Source organism: Semicossyphus pulcher, unplaced genomic scaffold (genome assembly GCF_022749685.1).
Source record: "Semicossyphus pulcher isolate SPU_LCO1_2020_fin unplaced genomic scaffold, fSemPul1.0.p SCAF_15, whole genome shotgun sequence".
In the NCBI taxonomy this organism is placed as follows: Eukaryota; Metazoa; Chordata; class Actinopteri; order Labriformes; family Labridae; genus Semicossyphus; species Semicossyphus pulcher.
The window spans coordinates 4,093,435-4,108,665 of NW_027211659.1; the positions used below are offsets into that span (position 1 = coordinate 4,093,435).

At 42.1% G+C, this 15,231-nt stretch overlaps 1 protein-coding gene across 3 annotated transcripts in view; it reads right to left on the reverse strand.

Annotated features, from left to right (window-relative positions):
* Positions 1–15,231, reverse strand: part of neb (nebulin) — a 68,424-nt gene that overhangs the window by 25,145 nt on the left and 28,048 nt on the right. For all 3 annotated transcript variants that reach the window (XM_069662925.1, XM_069662923.1, XM_069662924.1), the window contains exons 60-105: positions 15,059–15,163; positions 14,607–14,714; positions 14,209–14,520; positions 13,910–14,113; positions 13,708–13,812; positions 13,119–13,226; positions 12,714–13,025; positions 12,411–12,614; positions 12,218–12,322; positions 11,354–11,461; positions 10,925–11,236; positions 10,607–10,810; positions 10,381–10,485; positions 10,098–10,205; positions 9,684–9,995; positions 9,408–9,512; positions 8,661–8,759; positions 8,435–8,536; positions 8,200–8,307; positions 7,794–8,105; positions 7,598–7,702; positions 7,399–7,503; positions 7,202–7,306; positions 6,999–7,106; positions 6,771–6,881; positions 6,380–6,577; positions 5,294–5,398; positions 5,098–5,202; positions 4,907–5,011; positions 4,705–4,812; positions 4,492–4,605; positions 4,172–4,369; positions 3,821–3,925; positions 3,621–3,725; positions 3,422–3,529; positions 3,156–3,263; positions 2,925–3,032; positions 2,710–2,814; positions 2,502–2,606; positions 2,320–2,418; positions 2,118–2,222; positions 1,899–2,003; positions 1,695–1,799; positions 760–864; positions 312–416; positions 87–191 (exon numbers count right to left, since the gene is read on the reverse strand). In XM_069662925.1, the coding sequence (XP_069519026.1) occupies positions 87–191; positions 312–416; positions 760–864; positions 1,695–1,799; positions 1,899–2,003; positions 2,118–2,222; positions 2,320–2,418; positions 2,502–2,606; positions 2,710–2,814; positions 2,925–3,032; positions 3,156–3,263; positions 3,422–3,529; positions 3,621–3,725; positions 3,821–3,925; positions 4,172–4,369; positions 4,492–4,605; positions 4,705–4,812; positions 4,907–5,011; positions 5,098–5,202; positions 5,294–5,398; positions 6,380–6,577; positions 6,771–6,881; positions 6,999–7,106; positions 7,202–7,306; positions 7,399–7,503; positions 7,598–7,702; positions 7,794–8,105; positions 8,200–8,307; positions 8,435–8,536; positions 8,661–8,759; positions 9,408–9,512; positions 9,684–9,995; positions 10,098–10,205; positions 10,381–10,485; positions 10,607–10,810; positions 10,925–11,236; positions 11,354–11,461; positions 12,218–12,322; positions 12,411–12,614; positions 12,714–13,025; positions 13,119–13,226; positions 13,708–13,812; positions 13,910–14,113; positions 14,209–14,520; positions 14,607–14,714; positions 15,059–15,163 (6,378 nt within the window). The remainder of the gene's footprint in view (positions 1–86; positions 192–311; positions 417–759; positions 865–1,694; positions 1,800–1,898; positions 2,004–2,117; positions 2,223–2,319; positions 2,419–2,501; positions 2,607–2,709; positions 2,815–2,924; positions 3,033–3,155; positions 3,264–3,421; positions 3,530–3,620; positions 3,726–3,820; positions 3,926–4,171; positions 4,370–4,491; positions 4,606–4,704; positions 4,813–4,906; positions 5,012–5,097; positions 5,203–5,293; positions 5,399–6,379; positions 6,578–6,770; positions 6,882–6,998; positions 7,107–7,201; positions 7,307–7,398; positions 7,504–7,597; positions 7,703–7,793; positions 8,106–8,199; positions 8,308–8,434; positions 8,537–8,660; positions 8,760–9,407; positions 9,513–9,683; positions 9,996–10,097; positions 10,206–10,380; positions 10,486–10,606; positions 10,811–10,924; positions 11,237–11,353; positions 11,462–12,217; positions 12,323–12,410; positions 12,615–12,713; positions 13,026–13,118; positions 13,227–13,707; positions 13,813–13,909; positions 14,114–14,208; positions 14,521–14,606; positions 14,715–15,058; positions 15,164–15,231) is intronic.

Here is a 15,231-nt window from a genome sequence, read left to right on the forward strand (position 1 = left end):
ATAAGAGTGTTGCATGATATGCCAATGATACATTCAACCTTTTACCTACTGTGGGTAAACTTTTGAACACGTTCAACAGTACTCACGCTGCTGACGTTATCGTTGACAATCCTGCTGAAGAAGAACTCGGGACGGTCGGGGATGGACTTCCATGTACCCAGACTGTTGATGTACTTCTCCCTGTATTTAACCTGAGGAAGGGAGATGGAAAAAAACAGAAAGAGAGATGAGTTCAAAGCAAAATTATCTTAAATTCTTTACTTTATATGAAAATATATGAATCGCAAATAATCCAGCATCTCATTTCTTACCTCGCTGATGTCATCAGTGACCCTACGGTGGTAGGTGATGTCCAGAGCGTCCTTGACTGTGTGGTAGTGGCCCTTGGCGAGCTCAAAGGTCTCTTTGTAACGCAGCTAAAGATATGGAGAACAAGATGTGTCAGATGTCCACAAATACATACAGTTTTGTTTTAACTATCTGTACTGAATGGCAAAAATGATCCATTAGCTAACGATATTATTAGTCCTTCTAGTAGCTTCTTGCAGTTGGGTAACACAGCTTTAATAGCAAGCTTTATAGCAGAGCAGCTCTGGCCTCTTATAACTCCTAAAACGGCATTACATATCCTTATATTCAAACATAGGTTTACAGATAAATAAAAGGTTCAACAGATTAGAGGAAAAACATCAAATTATACAAAATAAAAAAAGTCCCTATTATTGTTTCTTATGAGCTTCAGCCAACGAGCATACTCACATCGCTGGACTGGAGGTAGGACTTCTTGGCACGGATCAGGATGGGTGTGTCAGCAATGGCGGTGTATCTGTGCTTCATCTTCTCATACTGCTCTTTGTATTTGTTCTGAGGGAAGAAATAATTCAGACAGAGTTAGGAAATTGCTGTGACATAATTCTGACGCACAAGCTCAATGAGAACATTTACAGGAATACTAATCTCTATTTACAGATTCTATACAGAAATGCTGGCGGAGATGTGGATTTTAGGTACGGCAAGTGCTTGTAGTCAGAGTAATATTGATCAATCACGTATCAGCGGCGCAGTGCAGAAAAACAGTCAGTGTAGAGAACGAAAGCATGTGCCGTAATGACATCCTGGCTCCCATCTGACATCGATTTAGCTTCTTATTAATCTCTATAAACAATCTGTTCTAGATCAAAAATTCGACTTGAGATTAATTCCCTTGACGCTGTGTCACGAAAGCCGTTCAGCATTCAGATTTCCCGACTTCCTTGAATGTACCAGATCGATCCGACCTCACTCGACAAACAAGCATTTTAAAAGTAGTTTTCTTCTCCTCTTGACGACAGACCTGACAAAGCTCGATTTTTACTTTTTACTAATCTGCTTCATGATGTTGAAATTTCAGCAAAGGTAAGACTCGTTAATGAAATTCAGTCAAAAGAAAAATGGGTTCTTTTTCTGTAAACAATGCAGCACGCGGAAAAGGAAGTCTTGACTGGAAGTTGTTCATCGCTAACCGCTGGCTACGCGCCCGGCAAGTTCACCGTTGTGACTGTGTGTCCCCAGAGGCTATGTCGTCGTCTGACTATAGCCAATGGGATCTGAGATTGCAGGAATACAAACACTAACGAGATATTCTCATTTTAATTCTACACAGCTCACTGATAAACATCAAGAAAAACTGAGAAATGAGGAGGTGCAGGACTTACATCACTCTGGACAATCTTCATTTTTCTGGTATGGCCCATGACTGGAGTTTCAAATTCTTGAGTGAAATGAGCTCTCTCCTTACTTGCCAAGTCTTTGTACTGGAACTGCAGAGAAACAGAAAAACACAACAATAATAAGATTAACGGGTAAAATGAATGAATCTGTGCGAAAAAGTATATTTATGTTGGCTTAAATGAACTTGCAATGTTAGTCAGCTGCTGGGCCCATTTGGCTCTCTTGATGTCCACAGAATCCACAGTGGTGGAGACCTTAGACATCTCCTCCTTGCTCTGGGCTTTGTAGATCGTCTGAAAAAAGAGCAGAGGAAGAGACAAGTCAAAGGCGTCGTCAAATCCGTTTTCTCTGGCAAATAATATTATGAAATCTTTGGAGACACTGAAAGGTATCTCAAAGCGACTCACGTTGCTCATGTGGGTCTTCAGCTCAGTCACACGTTTGTACTCTGGTGTGTCCAGGACCACGGAGAAGTTGGAGTGGTTCTTCTTAGCCTCCACTGGATAGTTCACCTGTAAACGTGGAAAACAGGCCATATAAATTATAATTATGCCACTGCAGAAAATTGATTGTGAAAGGAAAATTGATGATTGTAAAGGAAACACATACCCTGAATTTGGTGATGTTGCGGACATTGACCATCTCGGGGGTGTCGTACAAGAAGCAGCCAAGGCCTCTCAGCCACATCAGATCCTCTTTGTATTTCAGCTAAAAGCACAAATTTAATTTAATAAAAATTCTTAACAAAAGTTTAATAATTCATTTTGTGTAAGTCTCTTTTGGCCACAAACCTCGCTGGTGATCTCATTGACGTGGTAGCAGTGCATGAGCTGGGGTGTGATTGGCAGGGAGATCAGCTGGCCTCTGCTGTTGTAGTATTTCTCTCTGTAGCACAACTAGAATGAGAAGGATGAAAAAAGGATGTTATGAATAGAGCATTTATACTCTGAAGCTTAAGAAATAACAACAGAAACATGAAGGGAATAAGTTGTTCCGTACGTCGCTGAGGTGCTCCTGGTTCATCTTGACTTGTCTGATATCAGGAGTGTCGTAGGTTGTGTGGATCTTGTCCTTTTGCTTATGGTACTCCTCCCGATACAGGCGCTGGGGGAAGGTAAAGGGGTTAGATATGAGACCTGTTAATCCAGTAAAAGTCTAAAAAGGTGGTAATTTAAGTCTATTGTGATTGCGTGATCAGCAGTGTTTTATCTTACATTGTTGGTGATCTTGTTCGCCTTCCTTGCATTGACGAAGTTCACACCCTCTGGATGAAGAGTGTACCCCTTAGCCTTGGTCACCTCATAGGCATCCTTGTACTTCACCTACCCACACAAGAGTAGAAAAATATGTGATTCATTACATTCAAAATTAAATAAGCAAACAGGGTATAATTGCTGGAAAAAAAAGGGGATAACCGGTTGACTCAAGAGACAGAGTGCACTTACACTGCTGGTGACAATGCTGTTCTTCTTAGCCTGCTTGATGAGCGGGGTGTCATGAGGCAGGGAGTAACCAGTGGGCATGAAGCTCTTGTTGGCCTCCTTGTACCAGTTCTGAGAGAGGGGGTCAAGACAGCATGGTGAGGTGTGAGCAAAATAAACAGACACAGAAGCACACATACTGACTGAACAAACGTATGTTCTCTCTTAAAAGTAAACAATAATAATTGTTGTGTAGAAACTGCGTAGAATACGATGGAACATCATCTTACATCGCTCTGGATGTAGTTCGCCAGGCGAGCCCTTTCTGTCTCGATGGTGACAGCTGGAGCGGTGCTGGTTCCCTTGACGTTGGCGTTGTAGTCATAGCGGTAGTGAAGCTGGAAAAAAAGATAAGATGTAAGGTCACGGCTTTTAAAAAATAGAAAGTAAAGAGTAAATATTGTTAAGAACATAAAAGGAATAACTTACATCGCTCAGGTTCTGAGCGTTCTGCTTGGCTGTCTCGTACACTGGAGTGTCTGTCACAACTGAATAGTCCTTGAAAGCCTCAATACCCTTGGCTCTGTACTTGTTCTGCAATAAAATAGGAAAACAATAGGAAATCAGCATCACTCCTGATCAAACGCTTGCTAGCTTGAAATGCTAGGGTATCATAATAATGGGCCTACCTCGCTCTGAAGATTCCCGGCATGCTTAACACGCAGGATCTCCGGTGTGTCCCAGGCATAGCAGCCGATACCCTTCAGCCAGTTCAGGTCATCCTTGTAGAAGATCTGAGGAAAGACCACAAGAAAAATTGCAAGTCAAGTGACTTTGTAAGATGTATTTCTTGTAAGATGTATTATGTATACACTTCGGCTCTGAAGATGTGTTTAAACGGCTGCATCGTTTAAGATTAACCCAAAAAAAAGCGAGGTCAATTAGAAGTTATATCATCACAAATTCTATACCTTTGATCTGCAGCTACTGAGGCTACACAGTTAAAGGCAAAGAATTACAAGCTGCTGGCCTTTACTCACGTCACTGAGCTGCTCGTTGACTTTGCGTGCCTGGACGTACACCTGCATGTCAGGGAGGCAGATCCACTGGTGCAGATACTTGCGGTAATGGATCCCGCTGACGGTGGACTGGGTTTTGCGGGCAGACAGGATCTCCAGCATGTCTGGTGGGATGTGGTTCTTGGCCTTGGTCTTCTCATAGTTCTCCTTGTACAGACGCTGCAAAGATTGACGGAGAGGAATTTTTATCTATTCAGTTCTCAAATAATGCATGGTCTAAAAGCTAAACAGTTGGAGGTAATGTACCTGCATTTTTGTTAATATAGAAAATTCAGACTTACATCCAGGACCAGCTTTCCGGCTTTGACGCAGCGAGCGGTGCCAGGATCGTCTTCAAGACACTTGGGCAGGCTGTAGAGGGATTTGAACTTCTCATAATCCTCCTTGTACTTCACCTAATGGGGCAACAGGATTCATTGTTTCAACTGTCAAACAAATATATGAAGAGAACAGAAGCATGGGAAGAAATAAACAGCATTCAAAGTTAAACTCACGCTGCTAAGAATGATCTTTTGCTGTTTGGCGTGTTTCAGGGCATGTGAGTCATGTGGAATCTGGTAGCTCTTGGCTTTGATTTTGTCCCAGGCATCAGTGTAGTTTTTCTGTTGACAGAAAAGCCAAAACATTATCAACGTATTGTTGCAAAGGAAAATGTTGAAACCATTACAGTTGAGGGATATGTCCCTCCTCACTTACGTTGCTGAAGAAGTGCTTGAAGTTGTGGCATCTGGCGTAGTCGTAGGTATCCAGAACGGTGGTGTACAGGTGCTTCTCCTTGTGGTAAGCCTCCCTGTAGTTGAGCTGGTTATAAAAAAATGTACGATTAATGATGACATTTTAAACTCAAACACAATATATATATGTTTCTAAAAGTCGAGCTCACTCACATCACTGGCCCAGGTGTGACCCAGGACAGCTGTCACGTAAGCTGGGGTGTCCGTCACAATGGAGTAATTGTTGAATTCCTTCTTGGCTTCATCTCTGTATTTAAGCTGCATGGGAAAATATAACATGTTTAGTTACAGAATCAATCAATAAACCATAGATTATGAATAACAGTGCTGAATGTTTGTTTTTACTCACTTCACTCTGCAACTCGTAGGACTTCTTGGCACGCAGAATCTCTGGTGTGTCCCAGACAAAGCAACCAATACCCTTCATCCAGTTCAGGTCCTCCTTGTAGAACACCTATTGATTGAGGACAGCAAAAAGCAAAGTATATAATATGTTTAATAATGGAGAGAACACGTAGGGGAATTCACTAAATGATTGCATGGCTTTTGTGCCCACTAAACCTGTGCGAATGACACAAAAGACTCATTCTCGCCTCATTCTTGAAGCACACGCAGAGGGTTGAACGCACCCCAAACAGCGTCTCTGCGCTCCAAGCTGTGTGCATGTATATAAGTCTTTATGTAGACATTCAGGGCAAATGTGGCCCCTTTCTATGTAAATGAGCCTCGTGGCAAAAAGCACCTAATTCACAAACGGCAGTGCTAACAGCACCGCACAGTTAGAGTGAAACTTTTACTGTTTGCAGAGAACAGGTGGTAACTGCGGCGCAGTATTAAAGGGGCTGTCACGCTCTGAGTTTCCAGAGATCATGACGACAATTCCACCTTTTGTGTGATCAAAAAATGTATTTATCTGTAAATACAGTCTGTTAATAATATATGATCATCATTATTATAATGGGGAGATTAATCAGTCCGGGGCTGTGCGAGGCTCAACCCCGGCACAGAGGCACACTATTATTATATGGATTATTAAAAAAATGAAGCTGCGTTACAGACAGTTAAACTAGTAAACACCTGTCGAGTCTGGACTTTACAATAAACTATTAAAAAAGAAGCCCCCTCCTCTTCTGGCTCATCATCATTATGCATGGAGTTGAGCTCCGTCAGTGTGCGCTCAACTACTACCTGAGAGCGCAGCACCGCGCAGCAGAGAGTGGAGGTGCAGACTGCTTCTCTCCACAATCAGACACAAAACAAGAGCAACCTGCACAGATCTGCAGAACTCTATGGGCGTGTTTGTGCTTGAATATCATTAGTGCAATGTGCTTTGTGAATCAGACCTTGAAACGGAGCAGATAGCTGGTGCAAATGATACTAGATTTTAGTACAATCTCTTTCCTCCAAACAGATACACCTATCAAGAAGGACCTACATCACTGAGAATCTCGTTGGTCTTGCGGGCACGGATGGCGTCCTCCTGTTCAGGGTGGCAGGTCCACTGGTGCAGGTAGGTGCGGTAGAGGACGTCGCTCAGCATGTCCTGGCAACGTTTGGCCACCTTGTTAGCGATGATGTCGGGTGGGAGGTGGGTCTTGGTCTTGCTTTGATGGTAATCCTTCTGGTAGAGCCTCTGTGTAGACATTCATATGAGAAAAAAGTTATTAACTTCATGCAACTCTATACCAGAATTATACATCTTGTGTAGCATGAGTCCTATTTGAAGTTGTTTTATCAATTACATTTTTGCATTTTGCAGCCCTTGCTAAAGTCTTACAATGCTTGATATGTATGTAATTAAAGGACAAATTGATTTCATATCTTACCAGTCCCTTATTCTTCTCCTGGTCTCCAAGGCGCATCACTTCAGGGAAGTCCACCAGGGTTCCAGCCATGTAGTGACCCTTAGCCTTCTCATGCAAATCCTTGTACTTGACCTAGAAAAAAATGGGATAATAAAACTCTTACTTTTTTTTTTTACATGTAAGAGGGAAAACATTAATCAGTGTGCGGGAAACAGCTCTAACTACTAAAAAGGACTATAAGACACTCACATCACTAGCGATCTCCCTGCCCTTCTTGCCGCTGACAAGTGGGATGTATTGATGGTTCAGCTGGTAGCCTGTGGCCTTTGAGTCGTCCCAGGTCTGTTTGTAGAGTTTCTGAAATCAACACAAAGTAGAACAGAGTTTAAGTACAATAAATCACAACCAACAAATAGAAGAAATGATTGATTTAGCTTCATATTCTATTTTACCTCACTGATGATCTTGGACACCTCCCTGCTGTGGGCCAGTTGAGGAGTGTCTTCTGATCCAATGTAATGACCCTTCTCTGCATTGAACGTCTCTTTGTACTTCAGCTACGGGAGGAAGAAAAGAACAGAATTTGGATTATTGCGTATTCATATTCTTTTTTAAAAACATGCAGTTTAAATGTTATATTTTAACATACATCACTGAGGTTGGCAGCATTTGTCCTGGCCAACAGAAGTTCAGGTCGGTCCACAATCAGGGTGAATTTCGCGAAGCAGTCTTTGGCATTCTTCTTGTAGTGCCTCTGTAAGCAGCAACAAGGTGAGACACATTAAACTGACGCAAAAATGAGCAAAATGTGCTGAAAAATAAGACTGAATGAAAAACAGCAAACGTACCTCATTGAGAATCTCCTGGGCTTTCCTGACCTTGACGTGGTCGACGGACTCGGCTGCTACCCAGCCGCAGCCACGGATCCATTCCATATCAGCCTTATAAATGTACTAAAAAGAAAAGACACGTTAGGAAGTTAAAATATTTCCTGATAGATTATTGTATGAAGATAACAAATAATCCCTTGGCTGGTTCACTTACATCGCTTTGAAGTTCATAGGCTTTGCGGGCCTGGATGACATCGTTCTGGTCTGGCATACAAGTCCACTGGTGCAGACGAGTTCTGTAGTTGTCATCATTGACCTGGATCTGGCATTTCTTGGCCAGTTCAAACTGCAGCATGTCAACTGGCAGGTTGAACTTGGTCTTGGACATGTTGAAGTCTTTCTTGTACAGAGCATCACTGGCAATCCTGGCTGAGTTCAGAGCCAGCAACATCAGAGGATCGTCTTGCACACAGCGAGCACCGATGTGGTGACCGACCTGCTTCCGGTATGACGCGAGGTACTTATGCTACAGGAAAGAAAGGTATAAAGTGTCATACTCACTTAGAAAGCGTCATTAAGTGTTATTAAAGGAACAGATTCAACGTTGTCTCACTGCTCACCTGACTCTGCACTTTACTATTAGAGATGCACTGCTTGATTGGTACAGCGTCCCCAGGCATGAAGTAGCCTGTGGCTTTGACCTTGTCCCAGTCTTTGGTGTAGAGTTTCTGAAAGAGATAGACATTTTTATATAGGGTTATGATCATGTATTTTTTCTAAAGCTGATAATAGCTGAGGATAACATTTTTGGATATGAAATAGGTAGAAAATCTGTCCCATGACAAGTCATCTTACCGGGTGAACGTTCTTAGCCACCTCCCTGGCTGTGGCGAGAACTGGAGTGTCCATCATCGTGTACTTGGTCTTGTCCTTGTGCCAGGCCTCACGATAATTGGCCTGAACAGACAGAAAAAAAATCAGTAACCAAACAACCACTTTTCTGTCAGAAGGTTTAACTGCAGAGATCATGCGTATAACACTATATCCAAACAGCATCTAAGAAGCAAAAAGTCTTCTTCACCTCATTGAGGACAGCAGCAGCATTCTTGGCGCAGACCATGTCGACTCTGTCAACTGGAACAATGAATTTCTGCTCATCCAACTTGACGCGGTAGCCTCTCTGTAATAAAGCAAGAAAGATATGCAAGAACAACAATTAAAGGAGCAATGGTGGTGGAGCTGATGGTCTCTGTAATCGATAGAAGCAATTATATTTGAAATTGGCGCCATAGCTGTGGAGAAAATCGTACAAACAGCTCGTGGTTTCGCCCATTCTACATTCCTACAACACCCAGCATGCATTGCGCCCCCTCCCTCTGAAAGGAACTGCCCAGCGAGAGACGCTGGAGTGAAAAACTACCGTTTCACTGCAGGCAATGGCTCAGAGCGGGACAGAATCTGAATACGACGAGAATATACCGGTGGATCGTCTAAAAAATCTGCAGTCTACATTTCAAACTTGACGATTTTGAACGAGACAAGACATCAGACGTGGGCGTGCTAGATTGAGGAAGTGTAGTTTAGCAAGCTCCCTGGCCTCCGCGGAGGTTTTCCAGGGCACATTGGAGATGCGGATAGCGTCCTCCAAAGGCACAGAGCAAAATATAACTCTTTTTCTACAATAATGGAATTAGCTCCCCATAATAGCATGAAAGGACTGAGGTTCAAAATCGAACTGGCCCTTTAAGCAAAAGATTTCTAGTTGAAATAAGATCTAAAGATATTAATATTTCTATAATAATTAAACTTAAATTGTAGGTGGACTTACATCAGTGATGGCCTGCTGTGCCATCTTCACTTTCATAACATGCACACTCTCATGTGGCATCCATCCACATCCGCGTAGCCACTCCAGATCAGCTTTGTACACGGCCTGAGGAGAGAAAAAACAGGCAGATTTGTACATGTGTTTTCCTTACATTAAAAGATATACAAACAACAGTCAAAGAAAATAAGAAAATAAAAAGGTCTAGAAAATATTTAATCATAGCCACAATAATGTTTGTGATAGAATTATTACAACCAAGCAGTGCTATAAACCTACATCGCTCTGCAGATCATAGGCCTTCCTGGCCTGAACGACGTCGGTGGAGTCAGGCAGGCAGGTCCACTGGTGCAGATGAGTTCTGTAGTTGAAATCATTGACTTGGATCTGGCATTTCTTGGCCAGTTCAAGATTCAGCATGTCCACTGGCAGGTTGAACTTGGTCTTTGACTTGTTGAAGTCCTTCTTGTACAGAGCATCACTGGCAATCTTGGCTGAGTTCATAGCCAGCATGATCAGAGGGTCGTCCTGCACGCAGCGAGCACCGATGTGGTGGCCTACCTGCTTACGGTATGCGGTCTTGTACTTGTACTAAAAGGGGAAAGTTGAAGTTGAAGATAAGGTTGACATGTTGATGAAATTCAGGAAGTGATTTATGAATATATTGAAACTATATCCATATTGTTTTCTTACATCACTAACGATATCCCTGGAAGCTCTAGCCTTCAGCACAGCAATAGCATCCTCCTTGATGTGGTAGCCTTTAGCCTTCTGGTCATCCCATGACTTTGTGTACAATTTCTGCACAGAACAAGAAGTATGATTAAAATTACCCATAGGGTCAGCATATCAATATTAGACTTACTTTGTATTGATTTAAATACATTTCAGTGAATGACATATTCATGTTCTTTTTAAAACATTTGGTTTTAAGCAAGGCAGATCTAGTAAAGTGCTCGTTATTATACCAACTTACATTGCTGATGTTGATAGCATTGGCCTTGGACAGTTCTAAGCCGGGGGTGTTGGGTGGCAGGTTGAAGGAGAGCTTGTCTTTGTCCCAAACTTCCCTATATTTCCTCTGTTGGAAAGTTAAAAAACAAAGAATATTAACTTCTTTTTTTGATTCTCTCATTTATACAGATCATTTTTATATTCACATGAAAAAAAACATTTGCAGGATAAAAGATGCTATTACTCACATCACTGATGTTGTCAGCGTTTTGCTTGGACAAGACAATAGCCGGGAGGTCGACGACGCTGGTGAACTTCACGGTGCTTGGAGGTTGGCGGTAGAGCCTCTCGTTGATAATAGCCTGGGCATTTCTAGCTTTGACTACGTCCACAGAGTCCTGAGGTGACCAGCCGCATCCCCTCAGCCACTCCAGATCAGCTTTGTATACAGCCTAAAAAACAAATATGAACCACATACTGTTATGTTTTTGTTATACGTGTCACAATAGGAGTAGAATATCCCTTATCAACTCTCCACGAGCCTGCCAAACTTTGCATATACTTACATCACTCTGTAAGTCGTACACCTTTCTGGCCTGAACCACGTCACTGGAGTCTGGCAGGCAGGTCCACTGGTGAAGGTGAGTTCTGTAGTTGAAGTCGTTCACTTGCTGCTGGCATTTCTTGGCAAGTGCAATTGCCACCATGTCTCCCGGCAGGTTGTACTTGGTCTTGGTCTTATGGAAGTCCTTCTTATAGATGTTGTCACTGGAGATCCTGGCTTGATTAGCGGCCAACACAAGCAGTGGGTCGCCGCTAACGCTGAGGGCACCGATATGGTGGCCACACTGCTTGCGGAAACCGGCCTTGTATTTGTACTGGATGTTTGGGATGGAAATACTTTCATTAGTTTCATTTTAAAAAAGATTGCAGTGAATAAAAAATGATGGTAAATAATTCAGTTTGTATGATTACAAAGAGAGGAGCAGACTTACATCACTGACGATGTCTCGGGAGGCCTTGGCTGATCGAACAGAAATAGCATCTTTGGGAAGGTAGTAGCCTTTGTTGATGGTGTCCATATAGCCTTCACGATAATATTTCTGGGGAAACAAGAATGATGTTAGACTATCTGGTAAGTATACTGTGATCTATACACTATAATACAAATACAGTACCTACCCAGCTGGAAATGTTTTGTTCAAAGAACGTTTTTAGAATGTTACATGCAATGTTCTGGTAATGTTTTGAGCGGTACGTTTTTATTTGGTTCCCAGAATGTTCCTTTAAATAGTAGAAGAACGTTCTCTAAAAACATTTTCAGAAAGTTGCAGTGAGAATGTTCAAATCACATTTCAGTAATGTTCTATAAATAACGTACTGATAGATCAGGCCGTACTAACATCTTGAAAAGATCTGCAGAATGTCGCAGTAAGCACCTTTGTTTTCATGTAACATTGAGCAAATGTTGTCTAAAAGGCGTTCTGACACCCGAGGCCTCAATAACATCCTGAAAATATGTTGTAGTTAAACGTTTTGTCTTAGTTTAAGTTTTAACGTAACAAGAGCTTTATTTGAAATGATAAACATCCTTAAAAAGTTGTTTGAATATTAGAATAAAACATTTTCTCTCAAACATAATTAGAACGAGAAGGTAATGTTTGCCAATGTTATGGGAATGTTCCCTGCTAGCTGGGTATGGAGCAATAATTTTCCTCTACATTAGATTTCATTAAAAGGTCACAAATTAAATATGAGCACCATTAACTTAATAAAAAGGTAATCAAGTTAACATGTATTGTCAATAATCTGTGATGTTCTAATTGGTTATACAACAACATGGAGAGAGAGTGTGTTACCAGACTGGTGTTGAGTTTATTCTGCTTGGCCAGGATGATCTCTGGGGTGTCGGGCATGACGTGAATGTTGATCTTATCCTTCTCCCAGGCAGCGACATATGCTTTCTGTAAAAATCAAATCATTGCAGTTTAAAGACACGTGACTTTGTGTTAATCAATAATTATTAAATAACATAAGATGAGCAATCCCTACATGGTCCATGGTTTGGGCATTGGCCTGAGCAAGGGCATATGGCATGTCAGTTGTCTTTGCAGTAAATTTGAAGTTCGTGGGATGCTGGCGGTACTTGTGCTCGCTCAGGATCTCCGCTGCTTTCTTGGCTTTCTCCACCTCAACGGAACCAATTGGCACCCAACCAGTTCCCCTGATCCATTCCATGTCAGCCTTGTAAACAGCCTACAAATCACAGGGGGAGGAAAAATGTATTACATTTTTTGGGGGGAAAAAGCCTTGTAGTCCTCAGGAAGCACAGAATAAGAAATTGCCATTGCTCACATCACTCTGCAGGTCATACGCCTTCCTGGCCTGAACGACGTCGGTGGAGTCAGGCAGGCAAGTCCAGTTGTGCAGACGAGTTCTGTAGTTGAAATCATTGACTTGGATCTGGCATTTCTTGGCCAGTTCAAGATTCAGCATGTCGACTGGCAGGTGGAACTTGGTCTTTGACTTGTTGAAGTCCTTCTTGTACAGAGCATCACTGGCAATCTTGGCTGAGTTCAGAGCCAGCACGATCAGAGGGTCGTCTTGGCAGCTGAGGGCTCCAATGTGGTGACCGACCTGCTTACGGTATCCTGTTTTGTATTTGTACTGTGTTGAGACAAACAGTGAAGTAATAGTTAAAATAACTTTGTACACACGAGCACAAGTTGAAGTCAATGTGGAAAGGATTCTTTTACGTACATCACTGATGATTTCTCTTCCACGTTTGGCAGCAATAACAGAGACAGCATCGGGCTTCATGTCGTAGCCCTTTCTGAACATCTCTTCAACACCTTCCCTGTACAGTTTCTGAAAAAGAAAATAGTCAATTATAAAATGAAAATACTGGTGCCAATAACGCTGATATTTTGTGAAATTAGGACTGTGTATTGACAATATCTAATGCTATGATACATAACGATACAGCAGTTATAAATCAATATATCGTATTATATTGCAATATTGTAAGCGAGGCGATATTATCCGCCCTTTATGGCTCAGCCTGGTTTTGTAGGCCTTATTAATTAATGTGCTCATTCCTGTCTCACTGTATGTTGTCATATTGGAGTTGAAGAGTCACATAAGACATATTACAACTCTGCCAGTGGTCAGGGCTTTAAATACAACTCAAAATGAACAACCGCCGCTAATTAAAATTATTAATCAAATTTTATACGGTTTTTATGAATCAATATTTTATCACAAAACATTAAATTGCCAATCCGGAATGTATCGATTATTCCTAATTGACATGGATGTAAAACACCACTTTAATACAAACCAAACATACCCTGCTGATGTTGTAAGCATTAGCTTTAGAAAGCAGAAGCTCAGGTAGGTCGGGGGTTACATGGGTCTTAATCTTATCAGCTTCCCAAGCAGCGGTGTAGTTTTTCTGTGGTAAGATAAAAAAAAAGTAAAAACACAAATTTTAATCATCAGGAAAAGGTTGAACATATGTGCAATGTGAAGAAAGATATGACCGTGTTTACCTTGTTGATGGTCTCAGCATTTGTTTTGGCCAACACCATGGACATGGCGGTCATGTCAGTTTTATATTTGAAGTTTTGTGGTTTCTGCCTGTACAGATGCTCACTGAGGATGTTTGAAGCATTCTTAGCTTTCACCACATCCACTGAACCAATGGGCACCCATCCTACGCCAATGACCTCATCCATGTCAGCTTTGTACACAGCCTGTTGGAAAGAGCGTATACATGTAACATTAAAACATATAAGCACGGTCAGCATGGCATGTTTGGATGCGCTGAAAATGTCACTGAATGGCTCACATCACTCTGCAGATCGTACGCCTTCCTGGCCTGGCGGACATCGTTGGAGTCTGGCAGACAAGTCCACTGGTGCAGGCGGGTGATGTAGTTGGCGTGGTTGACCTGAATCTGGCATTTCTTGGCCAGTTCAAGACTCAGCATGTCCACTGGCAGGTTGAACTTGGTCTTTGACTTGTTGAAGTCCTTCTTGTACAGAGCATCGCTGGCAATCTTGGCGGAGTTCATAGCCAGCACGATCAGAGGGTCGTCTTGGCAGCTGCGAGCACCAATGTGGTGGCCGACCTGCCTACGGTATCCTGTCTTGTACTTGTACTAATGATATCAGCAGAAAATATATGTTACAACTGGAACATGCCTCACAATGTGTCTAAAAACAGTTCATAAACACAGTCACTCACGTCGCTGACGATGTTTCTGGAGGCCTTGGCAGCCTTGACAGAGATTGCATCCACAGGAAGGAAATATCCTTTCTTGATGGTAGCATCATAACCTTGTCTGTACAGTTTCTGAAAAGTAAGACAAATATGAATATATCTGGAATACTTCTGAAAGCTTCAAGCTTTTCAAAACAGGCTGGTAAAGTTCGCACAGGATCACAATTGTAGAATTCATTGCAAGAATCTTATCTGGCTGCTAATTCAAGTAACAACTATCTGCATGAGGCTTGGAACTACATAACAACAAGAAAAGACAAACAGGTTTCCAAAATGTTTGAAAATGATTTTAAACAGTTGGAAGGTTGTCACACCACCAACACAAACCCCCCTTTGTTACATAGACATGGCCACTATCACATAGCAAATAAGGCAGGGGTCAGCTTTTTGACAAGCTGTGTAAGAATGATACTAACCCTGCTCATGTTGATGGCATTCTGCTGAGAGAGGATGATCTCAGGAGTGTCGGGTTGGATGTGCACCGTAGTCTTGTCCTTCTCCCATGCCTCGGTGTAGAGGCGCTGGAAGAAACCGCAAATAATCCCAGTTTTAGGTGATGGTACAGATTTAAGAAATTTCCAAAAGGAGA